The 14,203-nt window shown below is 37.3% G+C and overlaps 3 protein-coding genes across 7 annotated transcripts in view; 2 read left to right on the plus strand and 1 right to left on the minus strand.

The window, feature by feature from the left end:
* The first annotated feature begins 138 nt into the window (after nucleotides 1–138).
* LOC113057012 (conserved oligomeric Golgi complex subunit 2-like) lies at nucleotides 139–7,504 on the plus strand. Its single transcript, XM_026224000.1, has 18 exons — nucleotides 139–335; nucleotides 1,115–1,276; nucleotides 1,421–1,486; nucleotides 1,568–1,648; nucleotides 1,979–2,079; nucleotides 2,299–2,407; nucleotides 2,936–3,115; nucleotides 3,242–3,366; nucleotides 3,465–3,591; nucleotides 3,726–3,865; nucleotides 4,795–4,856; nucleotides 5,055–5,206; nucleotides 5,281–5,463; nucleotides 5,546–5,618; nucleotides 5,718–5,860; nucleotides 6,293–6,432; nucleotides 6,526–6,706; nucleotides 6,805–7,504. Exons 1-18 carry the CDS (start codon nucleotides 279–281, stop codon nucleotides 6,910–6,912), a joined length of 2,190 nt encoding a protein of 729 aa, XP_026079785.1. The 5' UTR covers nucleotides 139–278; the 3' UTR covers nucleotides 6,913–7,504.
* A 201-nt stretch (nucleotides 7,505–7,705) lies between these two features.
* On the minus strand, nucleotides 7,706–11,351 carry LOC113057014 (angiotensinogen-like). 2 transcript variants are annotated; one of them, XM_026224009.1, is made up of 5 exons: nucleotides 11,275–11,351; nucleotides 9,391–10,185; nucleotides 8,742–9,012; nucleotides 8,495–8,645; nucleotides 7,706–8,352 (listed from the first exon to the last, which is right to left on the minus strand). In XM_026224009.1, exons 2-5 carry the CDS (start codon nucleotides 10,157–10,159, stop codon nucleotides 8,176–8,178), a joined length of 1,368 nt encoding a protein of 455 aa, XP_026079794.1. In that variant the 5' UTR covers nucleotides 10,160–10,185; nucleotides 11,275–11,351; the 3' UTR covers nucleotides 7,706–8,175. The 2 variants fall into 2 exon arrangements, with proteins under 2 accessions (XP_026079794.1, XP_026079793.1); XM_026224008.1 differs by having other exon boundaries at nucleotides 8,163–8,352; nucleotides 9,391–10,200; nucleotides 11,275–11,321.
* A 614-nt stretch (nucleotides 11,352–11,965) lies between these two features.
* The window catches only part of phactr2 (phosphatase and actin regulator 2), a 34,048-nt gene continuing 31,810 nt past the window's right edge, over nucleotides 11,966–14,203 (plus strand). Inside the window, exons 1-2 of one of the 4 annotated variants that reach the window (XM_026224001.1) lie at nucleotides 11,966–12,207; nucleotides 12,304–12,455. In XM_026224001.1, coding sequence (XP_026079786.1) covers nucleotides 12,323–12,455 — 133 coding nt within the window. In that variant the 5' untranslated portion in view covers nucleotides 11,966–12,207; nucleotides 12,304–12,322. The remainder of the gene's footprint in view (nucleotides 12,208–12,303; nucleotides 12,456–14,203) is intronic. The other 3 variants (XM_026224003.1, XM_026224004.1, XM_026224007.1) reach the window with 3 other exon arrangements.

A 14,203-nucleotide genomic window follows, 5' to 3' on the forward strand; every position in this document is an offset into this window, starting at 1 on the left:
TTCGCAGCATAAAATACTTGTGTTCACTTAGCTTTCAATAATCAGCATTATAGTCGTGCTGCAGTACCGCTGGGAGCCAATCGGGGCGCTACACCAGATAATCTCTCTCTCTCTGATACTGCAGGGTTTTCTATTTTCCCCTCACTCGTTAGCGTGTGCCATGTTTGCGGAAGTTGAATCTATTACTCTGTCATTTGAACGAAATGTAGCAAAAAATCTTCACGTTTAAACAAATACATTTGCAGATTACTTTGTTTGTGGCCCGTCCTAAAAGAAAGATGACCTTACCAAAGGGACCCGATTCTTTGTGTTTCGACAAAGACGAATTTATGAAGGTGAGAAATCAACTGAAAAGACAGCAGTATTCATCTGTGTAATGACTTTCTTGATTTACCAGTTATTTATATTAAGTTTGTGTGTTATATTTATATTTTTATATTGCATGAGCAAGTGTTTTAACGGTGTTTGTATTAACTATGCTGACGTTATGTTTGGGACCTCAGAGACCCCAAATAATGAATCATTCTTATTACTATTATACTTTATACTATTATACTTACAGATGATAATGGTACTTAGAAAATCAATCTAGGGTTCCTTTCATGTTCTTTTAATATGTTCATTTGACTACGACAAAACCTAATGGACTTGAACTATTAAAGTTTTTTAACCATCACAAATCCATGCTCTAAAAATGTGACAGTTACTTTAATATAGTTTTAGAACCGATCAAATCATACTGTAGATAACCAAATAAAAATAATAAAGCCGAAAACGTCTAATAACATAAAACTTTCTCAACCAGTAAACCTTATCATTTGGGGTCTCAAAGACCATCAGACATACACAATATAACATTTTACATGGAAGACAAATGGAGAATGTAATCAATTTGAAATTATGTTCATAATCAGTTATCATGTGATTATGAAATTTCAGCTTGATACTTACCTTTAAAATTTATTGTGGGGTTTCTCAGACCCAAAACAGGACAGTGTGTTAATGGAAGCTCAGATTGCATCCCTTAACAGTTTTCCAGTTTCTTAGTGTGCTTGACATTATTTGACACATTTCTGTGCATTTTTATTTGAAAAATTTGTACATTTCCACGCAGGATGACTTCGACGTGGACACATTTGTGGCCGATTGCAGAAAGCGTGTCCAGCTGGAGGAGATGCGTGAAGATCTGGAGCAGTATTACAGACTTCTCAAAACAGCCATGGTCGAGCTCATCAATAAAGACTATGCAGATTTCGTTAACCTGTCCACAAATCTTGTGAGTCTTTGCATTTTTAGAACATGGTACAGCATTTTCAGAAGAATTGGTGTGTCACGGAAGACCGTGTGTTTATGCTTTTTTTCTAGAGCATCATGATTTGTCACATGCTTTGTAGGCATATTGTTTGTATCTGTGTTTTAGGTTGGAATGGATAAAGCCCTTAATCAGCTCTCTGTCCCTCTTGGCCAGTTACGTGAAGAGGTGCTGGTAAGTGCTTAACAGATCGGTGAAAACGTTTGGATTGGCCATATTTTAGTCATTCTCTAAGTATCTTCCTCTCATGTACAGAGTTTGAGATCCTCTGTGAATGAAGTTATTGAAGCTATAGACACCCAGCTATCCAAGCAGGATGATATTAAAAAAAAGAAGGTAAGTTATTGTGCTAAAACTTAAAATGCTATTACAAGCAAAGCTGACTCGACTAAAGATTTTTCTGGTCGATTAGTAGTTGTTCATTTGAAACATTTGTCGACTTATCACAAGTTTATTACTAAACAATTAAATTATAACAATGAGCCTTTAATTGTCAACATTGCCTAATAAACACTCAAGTGCACACATAAAGCTTGCCACAGCACCAGCGGAAGTAATGATTATTAATGTGTCAGGGAAAAACAGTAAGGAGGCTGCATTATCATTTTAATAATTAATTAATATATATATATATATATATATAGTCAAACATTGTGTCTTTTGTAGCTCTGTGTGTTAAGACTTATCCAGGTGGTGAGATCAGTGGAAAAGATTGAGAAAATTCTTCACCAAAACACCAAAGATACAACATCACTTGAGACCAGCAGGTATGTGGAGTAGTGAAAGAGGCTAGAAGTAAATGAGACAAATACATTACTGTTTAAAAGTTGGGAGTTGTTGAGAACTTGGTAAAGTAGTGTATATTGCAGCTAAACAACTTCTTTTGAAATGTGACTCATGGCTTACGGAAAGTATTTTAGATGATGTACTATTTGCATTTTACTTTGCATTTGAATGCAAAGAACAGCTTGTTCTTTGTTTTTAAGTCCTCTTCTGGCAGGTCAGATTCTAGAGCGGATTGCCACCGAGTTCAACCAGTTACAGTTTCATGCAGTCCAGAGCAAAGGAATGCCATTGCTTGATAAAGTCCGACCGGTGAGCTCCCAGTCTTAAAAAAACCCATTCTGTTTCTTGTCAATTTTAGCTGCCCAGGAGAATGTATTTACACTGTATGGACATGTTAACATATTGACCCCTTGACCTCTCTGACTTCAAGCAGCATTCTAGACATTATTGCCGAGTAGGAGGTGGGAAAAATCTGATTTTTGAGTTGTTTGGAACGCAGCATATCCATTCAGTCTGCGTTTTCTATGGCTGAGCAGCTGCATGCAAGCCTCACATCACCAAGTACAATAGCAAATGTTGGAGAGAGTGATGTAAATGGTGCCACTGTTTTTGGTGTGGAAGAACTTGACTTACCCAGATCTCTAACTTCAACTCCATTGAACACCTTTGGGATGAATGGAGATTGCAAGATAAAACTCCATATTAATGTTTATGCATCAACAATGCAGACATTTATTACTGTCTCTGTCAGTGTGATGGTCAGGAGTCCCAACTCTTTTGTTCAAATAGCGTATATCTACTGACTGATTTTGTGTGGGCTTTTTTTCTGTGTTCCAGAGAATAGCAGGTATCACAGCTATGCTTCAGCAATCCCTGGAAGGCTTATTGATCCAAGGCCTGCAGACATCAAATATAGATATCGTGCGCCATTGCCTTAGGACATATGCTACTATAGATAAGACCAGGGATGCAGAGGGACTGGTCGGACAGGTCTTAGTCAAACCATACATGGATGAGGTACATTTTGCATATCACCCAGATACAGAAATACAGTCAATTGTAATTGGCAAACCTGTCATTATTGACAAACTTGTGAGTTTTGCAAATGAGATTCAAGCGTCTTCTCCATCTGAAATGTGTCAGGTTATAGTTGAACAATTTGTCAAGTCCAACCCTAATGGCCTTAAGATGATGTACACAAAGCTGTTGGAGTTTGTGCCTCACCATTGTCGACTGCTCCGAGAGGTGACTGGTGGAGCAATCTCTAGGTGTGTCTGCCGCTAAAAGTGAATGTTTACTGCATTGTGCCATTGCTGTCATATTACACACAATACATTTTAACGAGTTTACCCTTTTGTATGCCCAGCGATAAAGCCGACATTGTTCCAGGATATGACTTCCTGGTGAACTCCGTTTGGCCTGAGATCATTAGAGGTATTGAGGAAAGAGTCCCTTCCCTTTTCAATCCTGGAAACCCTGATACATTTTATGAGGTAAGCAAAGTGAAAACATCCAGTAGCATTTTTTTTTTTACTTTTTGTTGTATCCTTTAAACGAAATCACTTTAAATAATGGGAAATTACATCTCATTAAGTGGTTTTTCTGGTTTCTGTGTTCTGTTATGTAGAGATACACTGTCAGCATGGATTTTGTGCGTAAGTTTGAGAGGCAGTGTGGTTCCCAGGCCAGCGTGAAGAGGCTGCGAGCGCATCCGTGCTACCAGAGTTTCCACAACAAATGGAACCTGCCCGTGTACTTCCAGCTGCGGTGTGTATGAGAAATCCAGTCACAGCTGTACCTTTCCAGTACTTTATCTGTTCATGAACTATTTTTAAGGTCAATACAGCCTGGAAATTCTGTGTCGCCCATTTGTTTCCTACATTGTGAAATAGTATATCGACATTAAACAGTTCATACCCCACCAAAAAGTGCAGAGAAAGATTCCTTTTAAGGATTGTTTGTAATCCCACTTCCTGTAAACACACACTGTGTCCATTGGAAGTGACTCACATAGTTTTTTGTGTGCAGTTTGAATTCTGTTCTTTTTGCAATATATTTAAAGAGAGATAATCGCCCTGGATATGAATCGATCTGTGTTTTAGTCAGGATAGTCTTTGCTCCGTGATGTTTGGTTACTCTTCACTGGTTATAAAGTCCACTGCTATCTTAGTTTGTTTAAGCCAGTTAAACCTGTAAAATGTGTTTGCCTTTTCTTGGAATTAAGGTCTTGTGATGAACTTCAATAACTCTTGTGTTGTATTTGTTTAATGGTTTAACATCCTGGATTTGAATCTATGTTTGCGGTTTTTCATCTTAATAATTTTGTTCATTGTTACAACTAAAATACCAAGTCTAAAAGTTCTCTGATTTTAATCAACAAAAAGTAAAAGATTGTCACTCTTTCATTTAAATCACATGGAAGTCACATACAGCCAATAATGGATCTATATAATGGATTTGCTATTACCAGTCTGACCTTTCAGTTCAGCTGTTTAATTTTCTGCTAATAAAGAATTTGTTTTTATCAAAAAAAAAAGTCCAACATCTTCACATATCCTGTGCTGTATATTAAAATCCCTAAGTTTGAAGTCATTGAGAACATCAAGAATCAGTGTAACTGCTGTGTAGCACAGGGCCACTTTGCAGCCTTTGTGTCTACAGCTGTCTCTAGACTTTGGCTTGGACTTGTTTTTCAGGTTCAAGGAGATTGCTGGAAGTCTAGAGAATGCCATTTCCGATGGACTAGAGGCAGCTCCAGGTCAGTAAGTGTATTTGGGTTCATGTAAAAAAGAATGCACATGAACATAAACATGTATGGTATGGTATTGCCTTCTCTATGCATCTGGTGACCTGTTGTTGTTTGCTTTTTACGATAAATATAGCTGTCACATTTACAAGAGTGCCAGTAACTGATCACCACTGACACTTAGTCTGCTTTTTGTATTTGTGAATTCAGCGGGCAGCAGCTACCACCTGCAGGTGACGGAGGTGTTGTGGAGCTGTGTGTGCAGGTGCTGGGCTGGCCAGGTGTACCTGCCAACGCTTGCTCATCGATTTTGGAAACTAACGCTGCAGCTGATTTCCAGATACGCCACCTTTCTTACAGAGGTAAAGCATTCCTGGCAGAAATTATATGAATTCTAATAGGATTGCAAATCATGTCTTTCCTTTTCGTCTTACAGGTCCTAACAAAATCACCTCCTTCAGAGACTAGCAAAGATTCGGTAAGACCGCTTCCAAGCTCCGCCTCCTCCACATCCAGCCGCACATCACAGGATGCAGACAGTGAAACTGGCGGCCCCACTCTTTTGTCTACCAAGAAGCTCGTCTTCATTGCAGCCGATGTTGATAAGTTACAAGGACAGGTCATTCTGATTTTTATTTCACACAGTCTAATTTTGATCTCGTGTTTGGATCGAGTGACAAATGCTTTCACTCTGTTCCCAGATTCCAGATATCTCTGAGATGATCAAGGCCAAATTGGAGAGTATTGGGTTCAAAAACTTTGCTGTTGTTTCAGGTTGGTTCTGGAGTTTGAAGCCATTTCTGATGTTGTTAAGATTCCAGTGCCATATCTAATGTTCCCAAGTAATGAGTTTCAATCCTGTGTGGTTTCCAGAAGCCTTGCAGGATTCCAGCGCTGCCCTGTCCAGCTGCATCCCCACACTGAGCAGCAGAATGACTCAGCATCTAACAGAAAGGAGCATTCGTTTCCTGAAAAATGCTTCGGAAGTCCCACGACTTTACCGAAGGACAAACAAAGTGAGTTATATGTCCATGTAATATTTAAAAGTCCCGCAGAAAGAATCTGAGAGAGGCTGGGAAGAAAATAAATGTTTTGAAACGTATGTCAATTATTTGGTTGAATTTTTCCCAAACCCTTTTTTACTTGGTTTACTATTTGATGACTTCATTTTTTATCCATTTTAAACAGAATTTATAAACTGTAAGATGGAATAACTGATCAACAACTGCTGCATTGAACCAAGTCCCCATCCAATATTTTTTTATTTAATTTTTTTGATAATCTGTTTCACTTGGATTTATGTCATAATGTGAAGTCTACTTCTGTTACATACTGTTACAAAACCTGAAAGCTCCAGTTTGTAAGCTTTGCAAGTTTACATTTTCCTCTACATGAAAACAAGCTGCTCAGTGCTCTGATCTGAACTTTAGTGGTTCTCTCATGAATAGGAAGTGCCCACCAGAGCCTCAGCCTATATGGAGAACGCACTTCAGCCGCTCCATCAGCTGGTCACCGACTCCAGAAATGTGGTGAAAGACTCCATCATCCAGGAGTGGCTCCGGGTCACACTCTCAGACTGCACCCACAGGTACTTTTATGATTCAGAAATGTATAGGTAAACTAGTTTATTAATTCTAGATTGAAGAACTTTTTGTTTAAAAATGACCTCTGTGTTTAATAGATATTTTGAGACTATATCGGATGTGCTGAGCTCAGTGAAGAAGATGGAGGAAAGTTTAAAAAGGTTGAAACAGGCTAGGAAAACAACCACCACCAGCACCGTAGGCATCAGTGCTGGGCCATCAGACGACAGTAAGATCCGCTTGCAGCTGGCGCTGGATGTGGAGTATCTTGGAGAACAGGTATGAACATGGTTCTTGATGAACGATTAGCTCTGTTCTTCAATGTGTGCATATCAGGTTTGCTTCATTATACTTACCATTTATTTATTTTACCCAAGATTCAGAAGATGGGTCTTCAGCCAAGCGACATCACCATGTTCTCTTCTCTGCTGGAACTGGTACAGGAGGCAAGAGATCTCGCTTCAGCGGAGCAGACAGGGTCCTAAACCAGAATGGACCTGGAAGGGCTAGATCCAAAAGTAGGGTCCAAAATGGTAACTGATCCGAATGATGCCACATGGCTCAGTATCTGCTCCAGGAGTGGTTTTATGAAGATCTGCCATCTCTCAACTCTTCTAATAGCAGCTCTCTTGACCCCTCTGGAGGAGCAGCACACTGAAAGAATGTGATTTACTCTCTGATGAGTTATTTATTGGTGAACTATAAGGGATTACATGACCAAAAAAGTCATATAATTTATGGTTCAGACTTATTGGAGAGTTTTTGTTATGAACCAATCAGCACTCAGCATATAAAGTGCTATAAGCTCTCGTGTCCTGTCATATGTGGTTACATCAACAACAAAAAAAGCACTTAACACAGGTGTTTGTCTGGAGCTGTACTGTATCTGTCAGAAATAGTTTTTCTCAGATATTAGCTCTGGTGAACCCTGTCAAATAGCTTCAACAGTGCAAACGCTAAAGGGGTTTGATGCTCAAATGACCTCTTCTGTTTTTATATTCAAAATAGGTGTTGGAGTTTGTGTTTCAATGGGAAAGAATAGGACTACTAAGACTTAACAATAAAAAAAGTGTATAGTATAAAATGTTTGTGAGTGCGGTGTGTGTAGAAAGTTAATTTGTTACTAAAATAGCCTTATTGAACATTAGGAAAGATCAGTGACCTCTTAACTGGAAGTGCGTTTTCGATGCATAATTCAGATTTTAGGTGTCTCTTCATAGCAGTTTCCTCAATAATTGTTTATTGTTAATTTGCTTAAATGATCCACTCCATACTTGATAAAGAAATGTGGGTTGTTTAATGATTGTTATGACATTTCATACTGTATGACTGCTTTTATTTACAGGATCTTGGTTTCTTACAGTTTTGTAGAATCATTTTGCCATTATAGTTCAAAATGAAGCATCCCTCCGAGTCATATTTATTCATAAATATTCAAATTGTATTTGTTTTAACAGTACATAAATGGAGTTTGTGCATAATTCTTATTATGAATACATCATTAAAATAATTGCAATTAATTCAAGTAACCATGTTATGCATAGAAACAAAGTGTATATTAAACATGTAATTAGCAGATACTAAAATATAAAATATCCAAGTCTTGAAAATCTCTAAAAAGTTTGCTTGAGCAAAGATATAGCAGGCTGACTTGATGTTATCCGTTGTTTTAACATATGGTTATTAGCTGAATGGAAACATTAAAACACTTTATATTGTAATATAATGTAGTCACCACCAAAACATTTTTAGGTTGTTGGATCGACGATTTTGCCGAGCATGAGTATGGCATTAGAGTTGCCCTCTACAATAGCAAAGAAGAACGGCCGGTTGACCGTGATTTTATGGGGAACCGTTTCATCTTCAGCAAATTTCTGGGCCTCAGATCCTCCTTCTGTCATCTCAAACACAACCTTGTTGAGGACCTGTGAGAGATATGGAGGTTAACGTTTTTCAGTTGGTTTACAGCAATGAAAAGAACTGTGTAGATCAGGTTGGTTATAAAGGTAGTTATAACGGTTGCAGAACTGGATATGGTCCGATTTTACTGGTCCTGACTGATTCTACCTTATCAACGGTGAAGTTCTCCTTGCTGCTCAGTCTTCTGAAGTTGGCATCCGAGCCCATGAGGTATTGTTCCACTGCCATTTCAGATAGAACTGACCTCAGGTCTGTCACAGTAGTCAAGGAGAATTTGGGCAGAGATAGTTCCAGATTTCTGCCAACACAAACAAGTAAATCTGTGATTGGTCTTTGAGGTCATTTTATTTACCAATTTTCAGTGTGCGCTTTCTCAGAACAAACGTGTACTCACGTTTCTTTTAGATTTCGATGCCATGTAGGTATGACTCTTAACAGCTGCTCCTCAGTGTCCTGCAGGCTAGCTCCCTCATGAGGCAGCACTAGCAGCATATAGGTCCTCTTACTGAGACCAAGCTTGACTACAGAGCATTTCCTGCCAACATCACTGAAGTACATGTAGTTTCCAGTATGCATCATGAAGGGGACTTCAACACTCGAGTTCTCATGAGTCCAGAACTTCTGATCACTGGTTGCTTCCGGTTGGAAAGCAGTTTTCCAGTTACCTGGAAAAAATTACAGATTTTAAAACATTTCATTTTTTTTTTGAAGTGCCTCAATGAGTCTATTTCCTAAAACAAATTCTGTTGAGCATAACAATAATACAGGCTACTATTATTTTTCGCCCTATAAATACTTGATGGGGTATTTTAGCCACTGAAGCACTATATTTGCAAAAAAACAAAACAACATTTTTTTTTAAAATTAATAACAATAAAGAAAGAAAAACAGAAATAAAAGACTAAATAGTACTTATTTATTATTAATATTTTACTTAGCAATGCCACATAAGGCTTTCAAGATTCTGCATGAAGTTTATATATTTAGAATATACTTAAGATTTAATTAAATGAGGCTTAGGATTACATTTTTGAATCACTCACCTTTAAAATGCACTGAACTAGCAAACAGCAGGTCTGTTTTTGAAGTAACACCCTTAAACAGCTCCTTAACCTTGCTGTCTGATGTTTTCTGAATAAAGTTGTTCACCTGCACCTCAGCTTCCTTTGCCTCGGTGAAGTCCACTGCTCGGACAAAAGAGTCATCGGAGAAATCTTGTGTTCCACGTAAAAAGTCTTTGGAAAGGTCAGCGTCGCTGTTAATGAAAGTCCACACGAGGGTCCTGAGTTCATTTTGTGATTGGTCTACCTGCGCGCTGATGGCCTGGAGCGTACGCAACACTGTGTGTCCATCAATGAAGTATGCACAGTCGGCATGTCCAGACTCCAGGTTGAGTCCTAACAGCTGTTGGTAGGAGATGGCAGTCTTTTTGGATGCTCCCAGGTAGAGGGTCACTAAAGCCCCATATGCATTTATAGGAGAAAGCAGCGTGTTGGCATGCTTCTGTGTACGACTAAGTGCCTGGTACATGCGTAGCCCCAGTGAATTCTGCAGTTCTGCTAACACAGCGGTCCGTTGGGTGAGGTTTTTCAGGTTCTCTGTGGTGCTGCTGGATCGTGGGTCTGGCTCAGTGCTGTCCTGAAGAGGAGTCAGTGGATAGACCGTCTCGACAGGCTTGTGTTCCTCATTCTGGATTACCTCACAGCTGAAGTTTTCAGAGCTAAAGAGGTTGAAGGGGTGGACATACACTCTGTTGGCTGTTCCCATGGCAAAGCAGGAAACCATTAAGAGAGCGAGGAACATCTTGTTCATCTTAATGGGAAATCCTTCTGGTGTGCCTATTGGATATTAAACTAATTTGAGTATGACATGGACTTGCTATTGTGCTGTACATGAGAATACTAGCAAAGCTTACCACATACAGTACTACATGGAATTATAATGGACATATCAACACTTTTTTTTTTTTGCATTTCAGAACCAACGGGGCCTTTGCTATGATCGATCTCTGCTCTTCCACCCCCGTTTTTCACAGAATAAATTGACCAGTTTCTGCTTTACAGCAGCTGAGGTCCCTGTACTCAGCTGTATTTGAGGACAATAACCCTGAACCAAAGAGCAGAGAGCACATGACTCAGATAATGGAGCAAAGAGTTCAAAACGCTCTTAGATAATATGATGCAGTATAATATAAAAAAAAAATATAAAAATAATATGATGAGTATAATATAAAAAAAAAAATACAAGATTACAATTTTTTTTATATATACTTTTCTGACGCTAAAGACATTTAAAATTTTACAAAAGATTTCTGTCAAATAAATGCTTTTTTTTTAACGTAATTTTCATTAAAAAAAATTTTTTCTACTTTATTTTTCTGTTGTGTTTAACAACATTATATAAATATTGTATTTTTTTTTTTTTCTTGCAACACATTTGTCAAGCAAGTAGAGTCAGTTTTGTCTATTTAGGAAATTTCAGCAATTGTTTTCACTATAAAAAATATTGGAAAATGTTCATACAATTAGCAAAATCACTGAGACTTTTTTGCCCATTATTGTTAGAATTATTGCCAGATTCAAATTTAAAATGCATTATAGTCTCCACAAAAACTATTAAACAACAAGTGTTTTCAACATTCACCAAATGAACAGATTCCAGTGATTTTTAAAGCATTCTGTGACTTGAAAAAATACAACACACACACACACACATATACTCTTTTATGTAAGAATGCAAAGTCCCAGAGCAAAACTGAGATGTAGTTATATGTCTGGATCAGTTATCACTGTTAAGCATAGCCTAATTTAACTAAACCAAACTTTCTTTTTATCAGGATCATTTAATGATAACTCTTTAATCAAAGGCATAGATAATCAGTCATACAGGTGTGGAAAAAGAGATAAAAAGACAGATCTCCTGTTTACCTTCAGATGCTTTGCTGATTCTAGAGCTGGACTATGGTGGACTGAGGGTCTACCCAGTATTTAAATAACATAAATTGCATGATGACCAGTCCACTTAGTTACACATTAACACAGTATTGAGACACTCAGATTTCCCCAATGTTCAGCTTCAAACCGGCTTGTGTGCGTTGATAAACAACTTCGTTAGAGGAAACCACACACTACCATATTTACCTTAGACATGATGTCAGACTGGTCGGTGGGGAGAAAACACGGAGATATTGAGTGACTTTCACAAGATGAAAAACAGGAAACTGAGTGAGTCATTTAACCCCTTATGAAAGTGCATAAAGACCTTCTTCAGGTTCCACCCTAAATGAAAAGTATCCCATTTCAAAAGTCTAAAGAAGGCCTATTTAGTTTTTTGGTATGTTTATGAAATCATACAGGTAAGTTACATCTGCAATACTGTTTGATTAGGCCTACTTCAGTAAAATCCCAAACCAAACTTGTCCCAAGTACTATAGAACGGGGTCATCTTATCCTAGCAGTATATGTAAAAATATATATTTTTAATATTAATATTATGAAAGTATTTAATGATTAAGAATATTAGAAATTAAGAATATTAAAACAAACAAACAAATCTCCGTATTACAAGTCGATATTGTGTCGCCCCCCACAGGGATGATTTGGTACTGCCTGCAGCTCTAAAGAGCGTGACCTCAGTCTTCCTCCGGATAAAAGTCTTTGTAGATGATTATCATGTTGATGGAGGTGTTTCCATTTCTGTCTCATTTGCTGATGTAATGCAGAGGATTATTTGCAGAGGAAAGACATGCACAACGTCTGATGAGACTCGGGGAGAAGTAGCCAGTCGACTTCGTGCTTTTAAAAGTTGAGTTCTCCTAAACAGGTGACCAGAGTTCCTCATTACAACCGATAAACTGACGGGTAAAGATCTGCAGACAGAATTAAACATCAGATTTTTATCAGCGTTACGTTGACAACAAGATTACAGGATACTGAAACGAATTTTTTTTTTTCTAGAAATAAAACTACAAGCGGAATGGCAGAGGAAGACGGTTTTTCATACCTAAAGACATTTCCTCAGGTGTTTCCTGTATTTCGATTTCGCTCTTTAAGTGACACCTCGGCTTTTAAGTCTAGAATATTGACCAGAATCCGTTCAGCCTGCTCAGGTAGGATGATGTTTATTTATTTACTTTTCATTTCTTTCCTTTTTTTTCTTTTTAAATCAAGTTCATTTGGTATCAGGCTGTGCTGTAATGTCTGTTTAACTCCAATGACTGACCTGTTTTCAGAAAGTATAGTTTAGGACATGATAAATGCTGCTCTTATTTACATAGATCTGTTCATTTACATTGTTTATTTGTTTCTTTATTTTACAAATGTTGAAAAAGGTTCATGATATGCATTAGGTGTGACCCCAGATGACAAATATTGTTCCATTGACTGAATCTGATGATAATATGTTGATATTTATGTGTGATGTAAGACTTGGGGTATAAATTAGGACTGGTGGGCCTAAATGCAACATATTGACCAAGCATCGGTTCCAATTCAAGACCTTATCACTTAAACCCAAACAGGATACTGACAAATGCATGCGGGCTGTTGGTTTTCCTCTTGTAAAAGATACAATGATAAAACAATTTGTTGAAGTGTGCTGCCATTAATGGTCTTTTAAAAAATACAACTTTTTGTATAACTTCTAGAAATAACGAAGTATGATGTCTCTTGATTTCATGGTTAAGGTTAGTCAACCTAATTAATTCAATCAAACAACTAATTTAATTTAATCAAACAACAGGGGCTTAATAAATACACCAATAACTAGCATGAATTGCAATCTTAATACCATTTATGTTTCTTTGGTTTGTTTTGCGTGATCCATGACATGAAAGAAGTCTGTTCATCCATATTTTATGGCTGCTAAACACTGTAATTCTTATACAGTTTTGTACATGCTTGTGTTAAAAGTGGTTGCTCTGTGGTTTATTGTCCTACCACGTAGGAGAGAGATAATTTCTAAACCAATTGTAATTAGTAAACACTTTCAGAGAAAGTCTAGTTTAAATGTCATCACCCACACTGATCTGTAACCTTTAAACCATGCTAAATCCAGCTGCCTAGTTGTCTGACGCATTTTTTAAACCACAATCTCTGTAGATCATGTATATCAAAATGAGAGTTTTTTAGATGTACTAACAGTGGAAAAGGTTATAGCATTATTGAGCATAGTAGTTCTGTTTCATATGACCATTTTATAGGTCAGATGTCCAGGGCAAATAGATGGATGGTTACATGCATGTCCTGTAAATCTTGCAGCCAGTTGTCTTGTTTGATGCACATATTTGATAGTGTTGAGCCGAGCAAGACATCTTTTGAAATAACAATTTAAAACCACTTCCTGACAGCTCATCTTTCAGTTAACCTCGCTTAAGCTTTTTGTTCTGTCGATGGTCTAGATTTAAATTGAGCCGTTTCATATTTTTGTAGTGAGTGTAGTAGTGAGCTCTGTATGTAGGCCGCATATTCACAGAAATACAGCTCATATTGTATGAATTAATTTAAAGTGCATCGTGTGTCTGTGAGCGGTTAAAGATTTAAGTTTTGTTTCAGACATTGGCCTTCGTGTTCATGGTTCAGTACAATTTAAACTTGACAGCAATGTGGCATGATTTCAAGTAAAGAAATTTGTGACTCATTCTTCAGTTTTAAAAAAGGAAAAGTAAATTTTGATCATTAAGATTTAGAATTTGTTGTTTTAAAATTACAGGAAGAATACTGATGCGTTGTTGTTTTACAATAATTGATTTTGTTTTAATTTTTATTAAATTTAGTTTTTATAAATATTTTTAATTACTTTGTTTTTATATTTTCCACATCGTTTTTAATTTTAATTTTAATTTTAATTTAATTTAGT

The sequence above is a fragment of the Carassius auratus genome, chromosome 38 (assembly GCF_003368295.1).
Source record: "Carassius auratus strain Wakin chromosome 38, ASM336829v1, whole genome shotgun sequence".
NCBI lineage: Eukaryota > Metazoa > Chordata > Actinopteri > Cypriniformes > Cyprinidae > Carassius > Carassius auratus.